At 42.8% G+C, this 23,251-nt stretch overlaps 1 protein-coding gene across 3 annotated transcripts in view; it reads right to left on the reverse strand.

Moving 5' to 3' along the window:
- The window catches only part of RUNX2 (RUNX family transcription factor 2), a gene marked incomplete at both ends in the record, with an annotated part of 209,389 nt that overhangs the window by 116,487 nt on the left and 69,651 nt on the right, over window positions 1–23,251 (reverse strand). For 2 of the 3 annotated variants that reach the window (XM_082664618.1, XM_082664617.1), the window contains one exon: window positions 5,497–5,880. In XM_082664618.1, coding sequence (XP_082520744.1) covers window positions 5,497–5,880 — 384 coding nt within the window. Of the gene's footprint in view, window positions 1–5,496; window positions 5,881–23,251 lie in introns of those variants that run through there. The other variant, XM_082664616.1, reaches the window with a different exon arrangement.

Genomic DNA, 23,251 nt, shown 5'->3' on the forward strand with positions numbered 1-23,251 from the left:
TTTTCTGAGGAAAAAAGGGGGGATAAGAAGTAATGTATGTGACTTTATATCAATCAGAAGTGTAATTATATGTCTGAGGGTTTAAACAAAAAGTAGATCTCTGAAGCTAAAAAGTTTCCCTTGTAGATTCTCGACTGTGTTTATCTAAAAGAAAACCAAAAGAATCAAGAAATTTTTACACATTTCATCTGTACCAAACCCAAGCAATGGAAAACACTTTAAGGGGTAGAGAGTAGTCAAAAATCGCCCTTTAACTAGTTAGGAGTTAGCACGCATTAAAATTTGTTTCCACACTACCCAATGCAAAAAGTTGTTCTGCAAAGAATAATTTGTGACGAAAACTTGACAGTTACTTTTCTAGGTGCTTTTTACATATAAAATCTACAAATTCAAGAAACTTCATGGGCAAGAGGGAAGTAATTTTGTGTCCTGACATTTTAGAATAGAGAAAGAAGTTCCTTTATTTAGCACACCTCATTATAACTAGCATTTAAATCACATGATACGGAGCTTGCGCAAAATAAAGTAAAAGAATATTTAACTCTAGAAACGCTATTGAAAATTTTTATGAGACTCCCTACGACTAAATCTGTGAGTTACTCTGAAAGAGGAACAACAGAGAATTAACTCAGGCCCTTAAAATTGTTTTTGTGGTCTTATTATATGGAAATTTAAATTGCCTATGACATTTCCACGTACAGAAGTCTAGTCTTCGCTAATCAATTACTCTTACAGACCAATATCACTGGGCACATTGCACTTGCAGCAAAACTGAAATATAATTATTTTTCAAGATAGAATCTTATCAAATCTTTCTTCGGAATACAAAGAGAGGTAAGGGAGTAATTGCAAAAAGGAAAAGTTTTATTTCTATGATAATTATTTAAAGATAACTTTAACTATCAAAAAGTTTCACAAATATTAGTTACTTCTTAGAATCTAACTTAGAATTTAGAAAAACCTGGTTGAATTGTAGAGAAAAGAGGAAATACAATATAAAATATCATTTCATAATTTTTAAAATACATGTCAAAGAGAAATTTGATGGAAATTACTTCAATTTAAGCCAGAAACTTATGAGCCATGTATCAAGCTGGTTTAGATCATCTAACAATGGATATTCTGGAATTTTGAAAGGATACAAACAGCAATGCCAATGGGGAGAAAATAATGAACGATATTTTACCATGCCTGTTTTCAAATATAAGTTTTCTAAAATTTCTGAGTGTTTATTTTCCATCTAAAATTATTTGTTTCCATTACCTTACCAGTAAGTTTTATATACTCAATCCTAAAATTTTTAACTTTATTTTTATTGCATTTAAAGGCATAACACAAAAACGTGTCTGTCTTTACATAACTTGAGATCTATTACGATTTACATAATTTTGCACAGCAACTCACAGTAGGTTTAGCAAAGTTTTAACAGGTTTAATAACCTGTTTGTTTAGGTAAAATTACATTCAAAAAGACACAAACATAAAATCTGATCATTAAACATGTAAGGAACTACAACTCATTATGTCAAATAGTTATTAGCTGCATACTTGCTTATGAAGAGAAAAATGGCCAATGACGTTGAAAAATTATTTTCAAATAGGAATTGCTCCATCATTTTGAAACCCTATTTATGACAAATACTGAAAGGTATCATTAAACATGCAGAATTAACTATGAGCAATAGATCATATATCTAAAACTGTGTTTTTTTTCTTTAACATTGCCAGAAAAACATATGATACTGGTAAATAGATAGTCCAGCGTTTGCTAACTTAAAACAGTGCAATAGTCTTACACTACTTTTAGCTTTAAAATATACATCTGGACTTAAATTTTCTGCATAGTGTTTCAGCTTGAAGCTATTTAAAGCAGCTGAGTTATGAACCCTGAACACCAGGCTTCAGGGTGGAAATGCTGACAGACCCCTAACTTACAAGGGTGCTACTGGATACGGGGCTAACATGTTCTCTCCACTATTTCTACCTGACCATTAACTAATGAGCTGAATTTGCGTATTGCTTTTTCATCACTACAATTACCTAGGACAGAAAGGGCCTGGGATCTTCTAATAGCATGCCTTAACTATTTTAAGCTTTCAGTGAGATACACCTGAGAGAAAGGTTAAAAATATTTATTTCCATTTCCTTGACACCTGGGAGCACTGAACATTTCAAAACTGCAGAACTTTGTTAAAAATATAACGCTAATAAACAGCTTGGTGTATTTTAAAGTATACAAGTTGTTTTTGCACTTTTACATGTCAGAGTATAAATGAATTAACTACTTTCGTATAATCCTAAAACAAGATCAGATGAACAGCTCTAATACATGACATGTCTTAATACAATACATTGCCAATATCATTCTGAAGTGCTGTTTTAAGTTAACGTATCACAACACAGTCTACTGAATGCATTTCTGATTCTCTACCTTGCCGAGCTCAGTGTCACGGACATAAAATATGAGCTCAATAAATATTATATTGATTCGAATACCAGACTTCTCAACAATTAAGTCCTGTGTTAAATATATTTACCTGTCTGCTATCTACCCAACAACACTATAATTTACTGTGTACACAGCTCTAAATATGGCAGCCAAATTGCTGTCACCACTTTTAAAACTGAGACTTCTTCATATTACTTCTTCTTTGCACATGTATTTGATTATGTTGCAAGAGTCTAGAAAGTCTACAGCTCACAGGCTTTTATCTTGAAAGTAAGGTAAAAAGAGGTTGTTTTTACTAACATTCAGATGAAAACAAAAAAATTATTGTCAAAATCTGGATGTTCCAAATACCTACACGCGTTTTCAACAGAGACAAAACTTCTATACTGAGTGGCTCTCAGCTGTCGCCCGCTATTTGAATTTTGTTAAACACAGGTAGTGGGGTGGGAAAACATGAAAGTCAAGTTTTTGGTTAACTCAATTTAACTTTCAATTAATATGAATTAAAACATTCAGTTTAATATGGCTGTGTGTTATCTATGGTCTCGTTTACTGGTTAAAAGTAAACAATCTGTAATTAAAAATAAATATGATGAATGGCAGAGAAAGCAATTTATTTTTAAAATAATTTTAAAAGGGTGGTAGTGAGAAAACCTGAAGATAGCCAAATTATCTGAGAATAGCTTTAACTAAATTGTATTCTATCTTTATGCCAAAAACATCCTTTCTATCCAAAATATTAATGCTCAGAATCAATTCAGCACCATATATGTAAGAGTATAGTTCAAGACAGTTATACCTTAAACATGTTTAGCAGGACAAACGGAATGTAGAACATCAGACATCTAAATGACATCTTTTAAAAATGTAGGCACCTATCCTTAATTTTTTCATACCCTAACTTGTGGCATTTTATATATAAAATATCTATTTATTTGTATTATTTGCTGTTTTCATCAAGTGTTTTGTTTGTTTGTTTGTTTGTGTCTTAAGGGTTTGAGGGGGGGCGTGGAAGCAAATTTCCGCTCTCACATAAGGCCAATTAGAAAATTCTGGGCCCTTGGAGGATGAATTGTAAAAGATATCTCTCACGTGAAAATCCGAATTCTACGATTCGCCTATACTCTGAGTTTTTCATATTTCAAGGAAGAAAAGCTTAACCTACAAAATGGGTGGTTTATAAAAGGAGAAATGGGACGGTTAAAACACACACATTTCTTGAGCCAGCTACAAAATGAAACTTGCCCCAGAATGCAACATCCCCTTTCCATAACAATTCGTTCGATTTCTGTTCTGATACAAGACATAACGAGATAACCAGCTCTAACTGACCTGGACTCCTCTTTCTTTCCACGCCACCCACGCACGGAATCTGAATTGGTGCGCGTGGGGAGGGGGTGGTCAACAACCGGGAACTGCCAGTGGCCCGTGGGAGTTTGGCCCCAGGGTCCACAAGGGAGGAACTGGCAGGATTCCTCTCTTCCCCCCCTCCCCCCAAGGCCTGGCTAACCCTGCTCTCCACAATCCCAGAACCCAGGGGACCCAGGCCCACCTTCGCGGGTTCAGAGGCTAAACAGGGCCGGAACCATCTTCCTGGGAGCGCTCTCGTCCCTGTCTGGCTCACCGCCCCCTCCATCCCAGGCGCCTAGTCCAGAGAGGGAGCACGGCCCGGGACCCCATCTCCCCAGCAACCTGGGACGCTCCCGGCCCTGCGGGCTCCGCGAGGGGACGAGGGCTGCCCGAGGGATCCCGATTGCCTTACGGAGAGACTCCGGACCCTACACCCTCAACCTGCGGAGCCGCTGCCCGCGACTCCGGCTGCTGAGACCCGCCCTCAAACTAACGGGCCGGGAGGGCGGAGGAGGCCGCGAGGAGCGCGCAGGGCGCTCTCCAGCCCGGGAGTCACTCCCTCGGCGCCCAGGCCACGGGCCCGAGCCTCCCACGACCTCTCAGAAACGGGAGGGACCTTTGGGGTCTGAGTCCTTAAAAGTAAGAATAAGGCGAATCGCACAATATCACCTCAGTTTTCAAGGCGGGCGAGCCGAAGGCATTTCACAGGTTTCCCTTCTCCCTCCCGGGCGCAGTGAGGCGGGGAGCGGGTCCGGGTGGAAGAGGCGGCCGGAGCCCCCGCCCCCTCCACTGGCCCGCGCCGCCTTGCACTTGAGGGTCCGGCGCCGGGGACTCCCGGACTCCCCCGCCTCCGGGCGCGCGGCGACCCCTGCAGCCCCGCCTTCCTCCCGGTAGCGGGAAGGGGCGCGGGTCTGCAGACGGAGAAAACGCCCCCGTCCTGTCTGCCCCTCACTGGCTCCCTGAGTCCCTAGGTTCGCCCGGGACCCTCTCGGATACTGATAATGCGGCCCACGCGCCGCAGCCAGCAGCCGGCACGCGGCGCCCCGCCCCGGGCGCAAACGCCCGGCGCCGGCACCCCACCAACACCGGCCCCCGAGTCCGGGAGGGGCCGGAGCCGCCGAGGCGCAAGCGGGTCAGAGAAGGGGGCGCCGAGACGGGCGGAGGGCGTTCGGTTGGGAAGGGAAGAGCGCGGAATTCCGGGGAGGGGCGGCGCGGCGGCCCGCGGTGCGGGCCCGGCCGGGATGCCGGGGAAGGGGACGCGGGAGTCTCGGGGGAGAACGCCGGGGATCCTCGCTCCTGGGGAGTGGGGGCGGGGTGGAGCACGTCCCGGCGGCGCCGCCGAGAGTGGGCACCTGGGGGCTCCTGGGGGAGGGGAGACCGCTCAGAGGAGTGGGTCGGGAAGTTGGCCGGAAGGCTCCAGGGGTGATGAACGGATAAAGGGGACAAGGGCTGAAGTGGTGGCTACGGGCACAGGTGGGAGAGGGAAGGATCTGCGCGGGGTCACTAAGCCCCGAGCCCGCTGTGGGATCCGGAGGAAGAGGGCCACACGGGGGTCCCTCGGGTCAGAGCCACCGAGGTAGGAGCCTTGGAGGCCGTCCGAGTCAGGGGCCCGGCCCCTGTGGGCTTGGAAACGCCGGCGGGCAGGTCCAGCGGCGCCCGGCCGGGGGCGGGGAGCGGGGGGCGGCCGCAGCTTCTTACCTTGAAGGCCACGGGCAGGGTCTTGTTGCAACGCCAGTGCGAGGGCAGCACGGAGCACAGGAAGTTGGGGCTGTCGGTGCGGACGAGTTCAGCCGGGTGGTCAGCGATGATCTCCACCATGGTGCGGTTGTCGTGCGGCGGCCGCAACCGGGGCACCGCGGCCGCCGCCGCCGCCGCCGCCGCCGCCGCCGCCGCCGCCTCCTGCTGCTGCTGCTGCTGCTGCTGTTGCTGCTGCTGCTGTTGCTGCTGCTGCTGCTGTTGCTGCTGCTGCTGCTGCTGTTGCGCAGCCACCACCGGGCTCACGTCGCTCATCTTGCCGGGCTGCAGGCTGCTGGAGGGGGGGCTGAAGCGCCGGCTGGTGCTCGGATCTACGGGAATACGCATCACAACAGCCACAAGTTAGCGAAGTGGCCGGGGGAGGGGGAGGAGGGTGGAAATGAGGGGCGAGGAGGAGGAAATTGGGGGGGTGGAGGCGAGACGGGGGAAAGGGGCTGGAGGTGATGGGGCTGAGGAGGTGAGAAATCAAGTTCGATGAAGCCGACTGCCGGGCGGAGTCTGACGGGAGCCAGAGGTGGCGGTGCGGAGCAATCGGGTTGGCGGGTGGGGAGACCCGGGAGGCGCAGATCTTGCCGGAGCCTTTGGAACACCCGGGGTGGCAGCTGCGAACGGGCACCGGGATGTGTTTGGCCCGGGGAGGCGGGAGGCTTCAGTTTGCAGCAGCTTGTAGTGGGGTCCCGTGGGGCACCGCGTCCTGGGTGCGCTGGCGCCCCCTCCCAGTTCGAGTCCGGCGGTGGAGCCGAGTGGGTTCAGCAGTCCAGCCCCGAGGCCAGCATCGCCGCGCGCTGCCCGCCACCGCCGCTCCGCGCCGCGCGCTGCTGCCCAGCTGCAGGCGTCCGCGCCGCCGCCCGCCCGCCCGCGCCGCTGCCGCCGCCGCCGCCTCCTCCGCGGCGGCCGCCGCTCCCCCCGCGCCGACTGCACACTCAGATTCCTCCCGCGGCGGCTGCCAGCCCGGCTCCCCGGCTCGGCTCCTTCCTTTCCCTTCTCCTCTTCTCGCCCTCTCACCGCCACCTCCTCGCATCCACTCTCTCCTGCTCTTTGCAAAGCACCCCTGACCCTTGTGCTTCGAGGTGCCAGGAGGTAAGTCGCGGGCAGCGGATCTCGGGGCAACGGATCTCGAGCCTGCGAATCGCAGCCGCTGCCGCCGCCCGCCGGCCGCGAGAAGGAGCCCCCGGGGCGCCGCGCGCAGCTTCGGAAGCCGAGAGAGGCGGCCCCGGTCTACGGGGATCTCGCCTGGTCGCGTCCTCTTGCTTCTCGCCTCCTCCCCCCAAGACAAGGAACCCCCTCTTGGTCGGAGGAGGTTGAAGCTGAGACGCCAGAGAGCCGCCGGCTGATCTGACTGTCGTTATTTTTCGTTGTAACTTCAGGAGAGGAGGAAGGAAAATTCTTGAGCGTCTGTGCTGACTTCTCAGCTCTCTTCACCCTTCCCCCACCCTACCCCCCCTCCACCTCTGCCGGAGCGGCTCCCGAGGGAAAAAAAGATTTTGCAGGGTTTGGGTGGGGTTTTTTTGTTTTGTTTTGTTTTTGTTTTAGACTTAAGTGACACAAAAAATTGGGATGGAGGGGACACTTGTCAAAATACTTTTCAGAAACTCAAGTGGGTGGCTGGACACTTTTCTTCTATATTCAGACTTGTCGTTCCTAGAGAACAAGGGTGAGTTTTTTAAGGACTGGAAAACTGTCAGCTTGATGATTAAAGTAAGTTGCAAAAACCCTCGCTGGGGGAAAACCCCAGCAGTTGAATCTCAATCTTTTATTGTCTATTTTGCATCTAAAACTAGGTCTAATGTCTTAACTTTCTCCCCCACCACTCCCGGGGAAAAAAAATAAAACTACAAAATAAAATATTCAAAATGCTTCAATGGCTATTTATTTATGTATTTATTTCCCAATGTGGGTTTAAAAAGCGACTTTGGATCCCCAAAAAAGTTGTGGTCGAGAGGATGAAGGAGCGCAGAAAAAAACGGCAGTTTTACCTAAAATGTGGTTTTTGGAGGCTGGGATTTCTAATGATTAGGTTTTTGTGGTTTATATAGACACGACTCTGGCTAAGGCGATCATTACGCTGATGAGAGTCAGAAGCACGTGGGTGTCTCCGACCAGCCTCAAACTCTGAGCCTTCAAAACAAAACAATGTGGGGCGCCCGCAGAAACCGGGAAATCCGCTTGAGGCTATTGCACCCCTAAGAAGGGGGCACCGGGCCGTTTCCCCTCCTCGTAGTGTACTGCTACGTTCCTTGCTGTCAATCTCCTTTAAACCTCGCAAAGCTTGAAAACTTGTCTGCAAAAAGAATCATCAGTTGCCAAAGTTTCAAAGATTCCTAACAGCGTAGCTGACACTAGACAGTAATAAGTGATTTTATAAAAGAAAGTGCCTCCTCTTCGGAGTATTCAGGAAGAAACATAGTTGAGTCATCACTCATCGCCCCCCCCCATCTTACTTAAATCAATCCACGTACCCATTAATCGGCATTTTTATTGCTCAGCGCAAACGCCTCTCTCACCCCGGTAGCGACCTGCCACGACTCTCCCGCTTTTTAAAGCGTCGCTTCCTCTAGCCCAGCGGGCACTTGGGGGTCTGCGCCTTTGAAGGGGCCTGGAGAGCGTGGGGGGCGCGGAAGAGGAGACCTGGTGTCTGTCAAGGTCTCTGGAGCCTATTTCAAGCGCAAGATGAACTTGGAGAGCTGTAGTTGAGTGGCTTGGGGACCAGGATTGCCCTCTAAATAGATGCTCCCTCGACTGAGGGGCCTCCAGCCGTGCGAGCGGAGGTGGGGCGGGGTGGCTCGGCGAGCGCCCTCGCGGGGGTAAGGATGCGGTCCAGGGGACAGTGCTCTTTCCTCTTTGGGGCTTTAGTTTTACCTTCCCTTTCCCCATCCACAACTCCACGCGTCCCTCGTCCGGCTTTCCCTTCCCCAGTTTTCTCCCCCACGTTCCCGCCTCTCCCCAGAAATCCCCCCGCAGACGCGAGCCTCCTCGCCGCGCCCCTCCCGCCTCCTCGGCCTTCCCACGACCGCCTGCCACCCTGGATGACTCATTCTGCATCACCCGCTGGGACACCCCCTGCCCAACCTACTCCTCGCCGCGGCCCACTGGCCTCGGAGCCCGGGCGCCCCCGGCATGCGAGGAGGACCCACTTATCCCGACGGACTTGATGCGCAGCGAGGAACGGAGCTGTCTCCTGCGCCCGTGATTTTTAATTATCTTTTCGGTCACAGGGGAGAGCTCTAACCCCGGGCACTGCCGCGCTGCCGGCGCGCGCCAGGGTCGCGTCTTCCCAACCTCACGCGGCCGACCAGCCAAGGGAAGCCAGGCTTACCCTTCCAAAAAAAAAAAAAGAGAGAGAGAGAGAGAGACCAGACTGCCTGCGTTAGTTTCCTACCTTACACCCCCGCCCCCCCACTTAGTCACATGCACCGGAGCACACACGCCTCACACATCCCCACACTGACACATAAATACACATACACAACTCACACATAAGGCTTTTTTTTTTTTTTTTTTTTTTTTTGCCTTTTAACGAGACAGTTTTATTACGGGCGCATTGCACCTCAGTCTATCAAAGATCTCTGACTTTTTTTGTTGCGTTTTTGAACGTGTAGGGGCTGCAAAGGAGGAGAGAAGTTACCGGAAGCTGATTATTTCTGTGGTCAAAGGGAGATAAAAATTCAGTAACTAACATAGTCGGTGTTATGCCGCCTTCTTTGGAGTTGTCCTCTCCCACCCCCCAAAATTCAGTAACTACCATAGTCGGTGTTATGCCGCCTTCTTTGGAGTTGTCCTTCTCCCTGGAAATCCACAGAACCGGGAATTACCAGAAAATGTGTTGCTCAGTAACAGTCAATATTTCAAATATGGGCGACCAGACGGGCTTTTTTGAATAAGAACTTCTAGGGCAGTTGAACTTAAGTAACCATCATGGGGGCTTTTCCTTTCTCTTTCTTTCTCCATTGCTGTTTTGTCCGTTCTTTGTTTTACTTGGTGGATAGCAAAATATGCAGGCCTCAGTGTTTGGGTGCTTTGACTGGGGATTTTAAGGGCTATTTAATCAATGGTGAATTATTTATTTTAATTAATCATATCCGGTAATTCAGCTTTATAGCCATCCTTGGACATCCTCCCTCCATTTCACATTTCAGTGGAGCTAATATAAGCAACTCTTGGAAGTTACTAGTCTTGGATTCCTTAAAATATCCTACAGTTATTTATAATGGGGAAATGAAATTTTCCACCGAATACCCTAACAACGTTTCAGGTACCTGGCACAGCGGATTTTCAGTCTCCTTTCAAAAAATATCCTCTTGCTGAACATTCACACTTTCAGCTGGAGCTGACTGAGCCTGGAACTGATGATGTCTTGGCTCAGAGTGTTATACTTAAAGGAAGAAAACATTTTTACAGACCCCTAAACTGAACCTCTCCTGGTAATAGTAGGCACAGAGGGAAACTGTGAAATTTTACATGTGTGTATTTTGTGCTATAGTTTGTATGATCTCACTCTTGGGCTTAGATTTTTTTTTTCTACCCTGAAATGTTCAGAACAAATCACCCAAAAGATTTCTCTTCAGAAGCATGCCTCTTTTCTGTTGTATGTTATGGCATTAAAACACGCACACGCACACACACGTTTTTCTGAACATGTGCCTATTCCGGAAAGTATAAGCATTAATTTTCCCCTCCATCTCCTTTAACGTTTAATATAACTGTTTAGTAACAACACCTGGAAATTCTGACTTTCCAGACAAAGAAAATGAGATGTGAGACGGTCAAGTTATTTATCGAGTCAAAGAACTGAACTCCCAAAACCAAGACCAGAATCCGTGCTTCTTTCATTCAGGTTTCATCTTCTAACCACTAAATTATTTTATATATACTTTTTTCTTCATGAAAAATGAAAAAGTCACTGTGAAATTGTAAAACAGATTTTGATGGGCCAGCTAATAAAGTGGGACAACCTTTCAGACGTGCAGTAAAATATAATGGACATATCGATGATTGCTAAAGTTTTGAATGGTTGTATGGGAAAACTTTATAAATAGAACCATCTTTAGAGAGTTTTCCTTTGAACCGTAATTGAGTGGAAGTCACCCAGCCCTTGTAGAAGTAGCACTGCCAGTAGACCAGGTGTTGTCACACTACAGCCCACAGGCCGAATCTCGCCTGATGCCTATTTTTGTATAACCCACAAGTTAAGGATGGTTTTTGCATTTTCAAATAGTTGGGAAAAAATTAAGAGAAGAATAATATTCATGACACATGAATCTGATGTAAATTCAAATGTCAGTGTCCACAAAGTTCTATTGGAACACGGCTTTATTCATTTAATTATGTATTGTCTGTAGCTGCCTTTGCCTAAGACAGCAGAATTGTGTAGTTGTGAAAAGGACTGCATGGTCTGCAAAGCCTAAAATATTTAATATCTGGGTTTTTTCTAAACAGAAAAAGTTTGCCAATCCCTGCCCTGAAGAGAAAATGATGCAGGATTCTGGTGGAATGGATCAGCAGAAAGAAGTAGCTATTTCAGAAGATGGAAGGATGGAGTGTTTATAAGGTCCAAATTGGTTCTTTAAAAGTGAAATTTTTTTCCTTTAACTTATTCTTTTCTGTATAAAATGTTAATCAGTTAGACTAGTATTTTTCACTTAATCATTTTAGATGGACCAAAATGAAAATCAGAGAATGAGAAGTTAGTGCGTTTGCATGAGCTCTTTAAGTACTGTTGTCTTACACATCTCTATATGTGAGCATCTTCCATTATCCTTCACAGTGAGAGCACATTAACTGCATAGATGAGAAAAGAGTAAAGAAACTTCCATGTAGTCTGAACATGAAAAAAAATACGTATGGCTTGCACAGGTTTATTCCATGTGCTCTACAAATGATTACACAAGAAACGTAAATGAGCTTACCAAGAATTTTCTGGTATACAAGATTTTCACAAGTCCTATATATACTTTTAAGATAGTTAGCTTAATAACTTAAGTGATCCCAAACTTTCTGACGTATTTTTTTCATTTTAATTTTTTATACAGTTCAATACTGTATGATTTGTTGTAAGCTCTCTCAATGTTTCCCTTTGTCAATGGACCTATAATAATTTGCATGGCTGTAACAAGAGATGAATGTTTGTAGTTAGAGGGCTTAGCATCATAAACCTTTCCTTGTTGTTCCAGTTAGCATTCCCATGGACCATTTTCAGGTATTTATAAGAGAGTACAGCATTGTCATAAAAAGGCTGACGCTCGCCATATCATTTCCACATTGATGGAGCACCTGTCTAATTGTACTTCAGGAACGACGCTGACTAGAGTGGCACATGTGTTTGACGGTAATATCAACTTACTACATGACACCGTTTTTACCTCAGGCGACCAATATAATTTCTAAAAATCTCATTTATTACCCAGGAGTCAGAGAAATAAAACTCATCTTCTTAAATCAGCCCTTTGGTATTTTGGTGTTGGTAATTGTCCTATGTGGGTGGCAGTGATCTCCGAGAAGTAGTGCAATATTATATGTAAAAGTTTACAAATGTCTGTGATGAAGCATCTAAGAACACCCTAAAAGGAAGTAATAATTTAACTTCTGTAGTAATTTAACCATTCTTTATTGATGTTCTTGCATTTTACTTTCAAGGCACCAAGGCAGGTTGCTATCCAATTCTAATCCCACCGCCCACGGTTCTACAGTTTCACTCTAGACTTCGGGACGGTGGCCTGAACCATTTGTCTGCTCTCTCCAACTTGCCTTCAGGGTGAGAAACATAAATCATAGTAGTCTTAGTCCAAATAACAAAGTACAAAACCAGCATTTGCTCAGTCTGAGAAATTTGAATTACCAACTAGAAAGGCAGAAAAAATAGAAGAGGGAAAAAAAACAGAACAGCAGTAATCCAACCTGGTTCTCTTAGCTGCAATCCTAGGGGATGCCAGTTCTGGGTCACCATCCTAAGTGTTTTATTCCTCTGTATTTCATATTCAGAAACTCTTCCTCCAGTGTTTGCCCCCAGGATTTCCTGAACTAGACTTTTCTCAGAGAAAGCACTTTCTTTTTCCCATCTAGCCATAATCGAGTTCTATACGCAATGTTTCTTTTATCTTTTTTAACTTCAGATGAATTATCTGATTTATCTTTTTGTCGGGCAAGATCTGTTAATCACACTCCTATAAGTCACAATTTTTCCCCAGATCATTTTTCTTCCCTAGAGGAGCCAGTTATCAACTTATTACCTCTCATGTCCATATTCATCTTTTTACCTGCTCTGTGAAAATGGATCTGGGCCCTTTAAATATTTCTCCTTACCAGCTGGCATTGATATTTTGTCAGTAGGGGGCATTGGAGAAACGTTACAGAGGGAAAAGGGTTTGCTTCCTGGTTCCCTTGTGCTCAACAGGGCAGGTTGCTACAGCCCTTCAAGTGTAGCTTCTCTAGCTCCTAATTTTTCCAGCACACACTCCAGCAGTTTGCCCAGGGCCCAGCTGCTGCAGCAAAGTTGGTTTCTCCAGTGCCAGGCTCCTGCTGTGCACAGCCAGCCGCCACCGGCACCCAGCATTTTCCCCCAGCACCCTCCACCTTTGACTGTTTTATAGCAATGTGTCTCTGGTAAGTCACCTACTTGGGAACAGCTTTCCCTAGCAGCCTAGAGCGCAGATTGCCAGCAAGTTCCACCAGTGCGACTTCTCTACCATCCAGGCAGGGAGTCAAAGCTGTGCTCTCCCAATAAGATCTGTATCTCAGCCCAGGGGGAGGAAAGAAGGGGACTCTTTCTTGGTTGCTCTGTTTCAGTCCTGAGGATAGTGGATGCTCTTATTCTTAGTCTTTAGTGTTCTCTTGACTTCTTTCTAGCCAATTCTTTGTTACTCCAATCCATTTTTATAGGCCACAATTATATTAAACTTTCCTTGTTCAAATTACTGTGTGGTCTGTCTTTCCTCATTGTTCCCAGACTGATATTACAAGGGTTTAAAATTTTCTGGCTCCCATGATGTCCTTGTTCACAGTGTTTTCCATTTGTGGTCACACCTTTTGGGTCATTATAAGATGAGCATTTCCAACATTACATCACATCTATTTGACTTATCTCTACCTGAGAAGTATGATAAATATATACTTAGAAGATATTGGGAATTCCCCTGGCAGTCCAGTGGTTAGGACTCAAGGCGCTTTCATTGCCAGGGCCTGGGTTCGAACCCTGGCTGGGGAACTAAGATCCCACAAGCCGCATGGCACAGCCAAAAAATAAAAAAAGAGGACAGCGAGTAGAGGTAAAAAGGGTCAATATTCTCCCGCCCAGAGTCTCTTGACATCTGTCATGAAATCCCATAGTCCACACTTCAATTAAAATATACATAAATAAAATCACACACAAAAATTCCAGAGCTGCTCCATGCCTAGATCCAATACAAAGCCAGAATCAGGGAAGGTGGATAGATATCTTGCAGGATCTGGAGAGCAAAATGCTACTGCCCAGGAAAGACAGGGAGCCGGATTATATGATGCTGCCTTATTGTACTTGAAGTCAGAGACTAGGCGATGCTATGTTTCTACAGTAAAATAAACCAGAGAAACGCTGAATGAAACAAAATAAATAGACTTAGTACTGCCAGTTTTCTCCCAGCTTTTAATATGCTATAGGTATCTTGAACTTCCACGGAAGAAACTAGAATATAGCATTTCCCAAATTTACTTAATTATTTCTTCTGAGCAGATTTAAAGTTCTTTGAAGTATTTTTAGAAAATCCACAGCTAAATCAAAGTGGAAAAGAATTGTTGGAACATTAAAGGGACTATCCTATCTAGAAGGGAATATTGTAATGTAGTGGGGAAATAAAGTTGGCTAAGCTACTTATAGCTAGGTCACGGGGACCTTGGTACCATGATTCCTACCTTTGTACACATTTACAGGAGGGAGAATGTTTAGGCTGCTTCTAGAAGCCTTGATCTTGGTGCTCATCCCACCATCCCAGCCCATTCACCCTTCTTGATCTGAACAGAAGAGTTGAATGGAAGCTTTTCTGGGCAGGGCCAGTAGGAGGGTGAGGCAAAGATCCTGCAAGGGCGGGGTCCCATCCTATCTTATTTTATTTTATTTTTTATTTTTTGGCCACACTACAGGGCATGTGGGATCTTAGTTCCCTGACCAGGGATCGAACCTGTGCCCCCTGCAGTGGGACCATGGACTCTTAACCACTGGACCGCCAGGGAAGTTCCCATCCTATCTTTATTTAAAGTTTTGATACTTTGCTAATCGTGGATCTTTTGGTATTAAATTTGATTTTTAAGAATACTGCATGAAAATATTATCTTGAATAATGGGTTTCTTGGAACACCCTTAAATTTTGCACTCAAGGCCAGTGCCTCAATTCATTTCATCCTAATCCTGGCCCAGCTCTGTGGGAATGTGGAACTTACAGAGCAATTCCTGACCTCCCTGCTTTGTCACCATCTTTCCTTTTTTTAATATATTACTAAATGTAAATACAAATTGCAATAATTCCATATTCTCCCACAAAAGAACATACCTTATGACTTTCAGTACCTAACTGAGGTTTCAATAGCAGATATAACAGAAGAGTTTGACCTTCAATAATATAATAAATAATATGTAAGGGTAACTCTGTGTATGTGTTTACCTGGTTATCACTCTTTGGCAACAAAAATACAAATCATCTGCTTTTAATTATGCAAGTTTTTGGCCACTTGGTTGTGGGATCTTAGTTCCCCGATCAGGGATTGAACCTGGGGCCTCGGCAGTGAAAGCGTAGAGTTCAACCACTGGACTGATAGGGAATTCCCTATTATGCAATTTAAAAAAGGCAAAAATGTGTCTTCTTTGTAGTTTAACTCTGTTTTAGAAAAATTATCTTCAATTTTATTTAAATTAAATACGTTGCAAACACGATACACTTAGAGCCTGTTACTTTTCATTTCTGTAAGTGTAGTATTGGTGTTAAATTCATTAGATTCTTTTAATAAATTAAATGGATTCCATTATCAAATCTTTATAGGAGTTTCATAAGAGACGATTCCTACTGGTGTCAATGTGGTGGAAATAAACTTTCACCAGAGTGGGGGAAAAAAAGTAAGGTATTTTAAAAAAAAAAAAGTTACTTGGCCACTGTTCTTTCTTCTGTCAATACAGTTCTTTTTCTGTTAATTCAAATCCTTGCCCAGAGAATATATTTATTTCTCTTTCCTAAGTAAAATCTCTAACTTTCTATAGTTTTTGATGACCAGGTTTGAGGCTTAACTGTGACGTGTTGATTCTTAGGCATTTTGAAATATGGATTTTTCACATGCCTTAAAATCAAACTTTTTACTTGACTCTTCCTAGCAAGTCTTAATTAGGATTTTGACTTCAACATTTAGGTCAGACTTATATGTATATGGCTAATGAACAGATCTAAAATCTTATTTGACGCTATTCTCATTATTGTCAAGTAAAAAAGAAACTGATGAAACGTTCCAGATCTTCATCTGATATGCTTAGTTTAAAGCTTATTTTCTCTAAGATTACTGAAAATGTGGGTTGCATCTAGTAGTTTCATTGAACATAGCTGTTTTTTCCTGTTTTTAACTTGCTTCACTGTTTATCCTTATTGAAGGGTATTATTATGGTGTGCCCATAACTGTAACATGGAAACTAGTTGAGGTGTTACAATTTATTACATGTTGTCATTCAAGATTTAATCATGGCTTCTTTGATGCTAACAGTATTGTTGACACAAAAATAAATATCTTTTTTCAAAGGTATCTGTGGTAAAACTTGAACTATGGAAAATATATTAATAAGCCGAGAATTACTAGAAGTATGATACATAGAGCCCTAACGTAGAGTCAGCTTTGCAATTTGAAAGTTTTTCAATTCTCAACTTTGTTTTACAAACTTTTATAAACTCAACAATAAAATTTCCCTCTGGCAAAAATATTTCTATTCAGAACCAAACTTTCTATAGAAGATTTCCTACTGTCAGTGTTAAAAATTTAAAAACTGGGAGAAAATTTGTTGGAAAGTTGCATTGCACTTGTCACTGAAAAAAGGGGAGGGTGGCTTATATCTAAATAAAGTCTAAACAGTCCATCAGCGATTTTTATTACACAAGTATGAAAAGAAAAAGAAATTCGCTTTAATTCATTCACTTCACCCTTGAAATCATTGTATTATGTGAAAATCTTATGTGGCCTTGATAATTTTAATACAAGTTGCTCAACTTTCTTTTCTTCCCTGTCAGAGAGCATGCAATTTGAAGCCACTGAAAGAAAAAAAAAACTTTCAGGTTTATATTGGAGTGGAGTCTTGGTCTCTTCCCTCTGAACTCCCTTCCAGGAGCACAGCAACATGACCACATGTGAACTATAGCTCTTCTCGGCACGTTTTAGAAGAGAGGGTAGAGGTGCAAAATGGGAAGTGTACTGGCACATCCTTTTTTTTTTTTTTTTTTTGCGGTACGCGGGCCTCTCACTGTTGTGGCCTCTCCTGATGCGGAGCACAGGCTCCAGACGCGCAGGCCCAGCGGCCATGGCTCACGGGCCCAGCCGCTCCGCGGCATGTGGGATCTTCCCGGACCGGGGCACAAACCCGTGTCCCCTGCATCGGCAGGCGGACTCTCAACCACTGCGCCACCAGGGAAGCCCCTGGCACATCTTTTTAACTAACTCACCATAAAACCTGGAACAAGGGCTCCAGACCAACATGTCCTATGACCTCACAGAAATTTCCATCTGAAGATTCATTCCATAAACCAGTCAAGGTCAATATGTCCAATATACCTAGCTCATTGTTCCAAGCAGAAAGGGAAACAAGGGACAACATTTATACTGCAAAGGCCCACTGTACACAGTCCTTATTTCCCCCCATCTTTATTAATACTCCTACTGAACACAGGATTGTGAACTCCGTAATGGTAGGGACTATACTTGTTTGGCTCACAAATAATCTGGAACTACACCACAGAAGAAGTCCAGGGAATTCCATTCCTACTATGTTCCACATGTACACAATGTGAATAATGTTCCCTGGAGTGCTGTAACATGGTAGCCCTAGGTAGCCCTGGCAGCTAGCGTAAGGCCTGGCTTATAGTATGTGACCAATAGATACTAGTTGACTGAATGAATGAATGTTCCCTGTTAGGCAGAAACTTGGGTATCAAGATAAACTAAGAAACTTGAGTATTAAGATAAACTAGTCTTCATCATTTTCCACTTCTAGTCTATCACCTAATTCTATTAATGCTACTTCCTGAATATCATTCATATCTGTTTTCTTTCCATCTCCATTACCACTGTGTTAGTTCAAGCCTCTATCATGTTGAATCTCAACTGCAAGAGACTTCTAGCTTATCTCCCTGACACCATTCATGCCTGCCTCAATCACAAATCATCCTCCATGTTCCCATCAGAGGTCTCTTTTTATAACACAATGTCAACCATGTCATTACATGGCTTGAAACTCTTCAGTGGTTCTATATCATCTATCACATGGGCCAGGGGATAAAACACTTCACGATCCGGCCTTCTCACGTTATCATCACAGAGCCACAAGTACAGGGGTTAAAAGGTGAAACCCAAATTTGAAAACAAACATATCTTATGAAAAACCCCAACCTACACATCTCCTACTATCCCTTGCCCCCATGTCAGCCACATTTTCTCTCTCTCTCTTTCATCAATGCTATTGCAATTTGCATTTACTTCCGTTATTGCACTCGTCTCCTGAATTCTCTGTTCACGTACATGTCTCTCAAAGAGAGTGTAAATTCCTTGAGGGCAGGGATTGGTTCCATTCATTTTTCATCCTCAGCACTTAGTGTAATGTCTAGAATACAATAAGTGCCTATAAATATTTGTTTAAATGAGTCAATGTATAAATAAACTTACTTAAAATTCTGTTTCGACCTGAATTTTCTGTCCTTTAAAATAGGAACTTTTCGTGTTGTTAAATCCTATAGTTCTGTCCGAAATGATCAAATACTGATGAGGATGTGGACCAATGGGAAGTTTCTTACATTTTATTGAGACTGTGAATTGCGGGGAAAGACTTGGGATCACAGCTTGGTAACATCTAGCAAAGGTGAAGCTGCACGTATGCTCTGTGACTTTGCAGTTCCACACCTAAGTATCTACCCTGGATGGGGAACACATAGAAAATGACGATCGGTTACATGTTTTACTGGAGTAAAGAAATGAGGGGCTTGTGCTTGCGGGCAAGGAAGTGCGGCTTCCACTACTTCAGCCCACCCTGTGTCCTGAGTGCTCAGGGGTCAATACTTTTTGCTGTATCAGTGGTCTTCAAACCCGGTGTAATGTGGTTTGCTGTAATATTTAAGAATACTCACTCTGCTTTAGAAAATCAGAGAAGCAAATGAGGATAAATGAAACTAAATATAGAAGCTAGTCATTTGTAAGACACATTAGACATAAAGGAAATAGAGCGTATGTGTACTTAACGTCAATTGAAAGGGTTAGAAGAACCAAGAGCATCAAATGATCACGACACACTACGTAAATATGAGGCTCTCAATATTCCCAGGGTCTTAAATGGGCCTCCCATTGATGACGTCCATTCTGGCCCATGTGTCCTCTGCCCAATAAACTCAATAGCTGCTCGTCAATCTAATGGGTAAGCCACAACTATGACCAGGTGTACCACAAGCAAGTGTGTACTTGCTCTAGGAACCTTCCTTCTGCAGAACACTGTTGCATAAACCTCCATTCTGGCTTGTAACCACACCATCAGGAGAATATTAAAGCATCAGAGAAAGAAATGAAATATACAAACTTTGCATAATTTGGAAATATGCACCTTCTTTGCACCCTATCCTAAGTGTATCAATCTATACCATCTCTATCCTCTTGCTTCTTCCTCTGATTTCAATTAATTTCAATCAGTTGCACGATCCAAGATTCTTAATGGGGTCTGTATGCCTCTAGTTCAGTGACAAATAGCTTGCCTTAGTGTTCTTAGAGGCTACCGTTGACTGCATCAAGATAATTTCCCACATAATGCTGGGTTACATGCACCCCTACAGGACATGAGAACTTTCCAGGAACACAGATTGTTTTAAGAATTAATTTTAAAATCCTCAAAACCATATATACTTAAAAGTGATCTTCCTGGGAACTTGCCTGTGCTTTGCATTTTCTCTCTTTATATTTCCCTTTTCCCACTTCACAAAAGAAAGGATACCTCCTGGCCACCTTCCCTTCGTATTGTGCATTGCCCCACGGCAAATTAAAAATCTCCTGGCTGCCACACAGAACGTCCATTAACCAAGACACCAAAAGCACCATTTCAGTCTACTCCTTAAGAGATGCATTTCCAAAAGAAGTTTGACGTTCACGTTCAGTAATTATTTATAAAAGAATATAATGCATTTATGTTGTTTTCATCAGTTGTATACTATGGGAACACTAATAATATAATAACTCAAACCAGAAGTATTTTAACAATTAGAAACGTATGGACCTAGGAAGCTAACAATTTCTAATTTACGTACCTGTTAATTTATGTACCTATTTTTGCTGCTGAAAAATAGTCCAGCATTACTGGTTGAAGGTTTTAAAGCATAAAAATATATTACATTAAGACACTTTCTGTGCAGGATGTATGATAGAAGTGGGATGAAAGGAAACAATGTAAAACTTTTGACTGACAAGGATCTTGTTTATATATTATTACATAATGGTCTCAAATCACAATGAGATACTGCTTCATATCCACTAGGATGGCTATAACAAAAAAGATGAACAATAAGTGTTGGAGAAGATGTGGAGAGATTAGAACATTAATGGTGGGAGTGTAAAATAGTGTAGCCACTGTGGAAAATAGCTTGGCAGTTTCTTAAAAAGTCAAACATAGGGCTTTCCTGGTGGTGCAGCAGTTGAGAATCTTCCTGCTAATGCAGGGGACACGGGTTCAAGTCCTGGTCTGGGAAGGTCCCACATGCCGTGGAACAACTAGGCCCGTGAGCCACAACTACTGAGGCTGCACGTCTGGAGCCTGTGCTCCACAACGAGAGGCCGTGATAGTGAGAGGCCCGCGCACCACAAAGAAGAGTGGCCCCCGCTTGCCACAGCTAGAGAAAGCCCTCGCACAGAAACAAAGACCCAACACAGCCAAAAATAAATAAATTAAAAAAAAAAAGTTAAACACAAAATTACCATAAAACACAGCAATTACACCCAAGAGAAAAGAAAATATACATTCACACGAAAACTTGTACACAGGTATTCATAGCAGCATTGGTCATAATAGCCAAAATGTGGAAACTACTTAAATGTCTATTGACTGGTGAATGAATGAATAAATATGGTATATCCATTCAATGGAATATTATTCAGTCATAAAAAGGAATGAAGTACTGATCCATGCTCCAGCATGGATGAACATTGAAAACATTCTGCTAAGTGAAAGAAGCCAGACACAAAAGACCACATATTGTGTGCTTCTGTTTATAAGAAATGTCCAGAATACAGAAAGTACATTAGTGGTTGCCAGGGGCTGGTGGGAAGGAGTAAAGGGAAGCAACTGTTAATGAGTATGACATTTCTTTATAGAGTGATAAAAATATTTTGGAATTAGATAGTAGTGATCATGGCACAACCTTGTAAATATATTTTAAAACTACTGAATTGTGTGCTTCAAAGGGTGAATTTTATATAATGGGAATTATATCTCAATTTTTAATTAAATTAAATTTTTAAAAAAATGAATGATTGAGACTAGAAATATATTGGGGGAAAGGAGCTATAGCACTTCAGCTGGGATATTATTCCAGAAAGAAACCTGTACATATATGCTCTAGGAGAATATATGAATATTCATAGCAACACTAGAAACATCAACAGTAAAGGATAAACATACAGTGGAATACTTATGCCATAGAACTATCTACAGTGAAAATTAATAGACAACAGCTACACACAGTATCATAGATGAATCTCAGGAAACCAGTATTGAACTAAAACAACACATTGCTTCAGTATAAAGACCTATAGGAGAATGATCATATCCATGCTCTTCATGATAAACAGAAAGGAAACTACCCAACCAACATGCACAGTAGAATGGATAAATTACGATATATTGACACAATGGAATACTATGAGCAATGAGAATGAATTAAGTTCAATCTACATGTAACAATAAGGATTAATCTCATAAAAATAATATTGAATGGGAAAACCAGAAGTGACAGAGTACATACTGTATATTTCTCTTTATAAAAAACTCAAAACCAGGCAAAACTAATCTACAAGGTTAAAAGTCAGGATACTGCATACCCCAGGCAGAAAGGAGGGTAGTGACTGTCAGGTGGCCAACAGGGGCTTCTGGGATGCTGATAATGCTGTTTCTCTATCTCAGTGAAGGTTAACTGGGTATATTCACTTGCAGAAATTCATCAAGCAGCACACATATGAGGTGTACACTTTTCTGTAGGTATGTCATGTATCAAATTAAAGTTCAAAAAGAAAACAATCACTTGCTAAAGACTTATTAGCTAAATATGATACCATTTATGTGAAATTCAATAACATATAAAATTAAATAATATATTGGAGAAACTAATATTTGGTAAAATTATAAAGATAAGAAAACAATAACCCCCAAATTCAAGCTTGTGTTTACCTCCAAAGTGGATCAGAGACCAGATCAGGGTTTCACAGATATAAGTAATATTTTATCTCATATGCGGGGTGGTAGGTACACAACTTTTCATTGTATTGCTATTCCTTACACTCACCAATATTTTATAAAATCCTCTTGATACTACTCAATATTTAAAAAAAGCTATTTAAAAAAACTCTATGGTTCTGAGAGCCAAAGTCTATAACTTAAAGCACATATGCTTCCCAGTTTGGGGTTGGGCTGGAGATTGGTTTGGAAAACCTGTCATTATGTTTCCTATCTTTACATACTGTTAATTATTCTATTGGTTGATTCAAGATCTTAGGGAAGAAAAAGTTTTTAGTCAAATCCTGTGTGAATCAGTTAACCCAGAAAAATCAACCTGTTCATTAATTTCCAAGTATACAATTCAGAAGAATTGTATTCTTAAATTTTGTTTGCAAAAGGATTTTGGGGAGTTGGGAATACTTTTTCCCATAAAACAGTATTATAAATATTGGTCAAATTCCCACCTGGCCCAGGAAAGCCTATTTAACCTGCAGTATAACTAAATATAATACCGAGTCTTATATTCTTCTATTGATTCTATGGAAAATGAGGTTTAACTTTTGCCTGTGAAGTCAGGATGCTAGAACATACCAGCTACTGCTACAGCCCCAATCTCTCAGCCAGTGACCCTTCTCCTGTAAATATCCAGAGAGAGAGATTTTCATCCTGTGGTCAGCTTCCCTTATCATATGGGTAGGTGAAGAAGAATTCACTGAGGCAGCAGAGAATGTGTCCTACTCTATACAGCTGAGGCATTGTGGGAGACGATGTTGCAAAAATCAAGCATGGTTATATTGTGGACTTCCTTGAAAGCTTCACAGAGCAGCTGAGAATTTATGAGATAGGTAGATGGATGATCTAATAAAAATTAAGCTATCAGTTATTGAATATTTACTATGTACCATGGATTTTTTCCAAGTAGTGTACATGCACAAACTCATATACTACTCACAACAACTTTATGAAATATGTAGATAATTCAATATCCTTATCTTCAGATGAAGAAACTGAGAGGCAGAGTAGTAT

Source organism: Grampus griseus (genome assembly GCF_964374135.1).
Source record: "Grampus griseus genome assembly, chromosome: 10".
NCBI classification, from domain to species: Eukaryota; Metazoa; Chordata; class Mammalia; order Artiodactyla; family Delphinidae; genus Grampus; species Grampus griseus.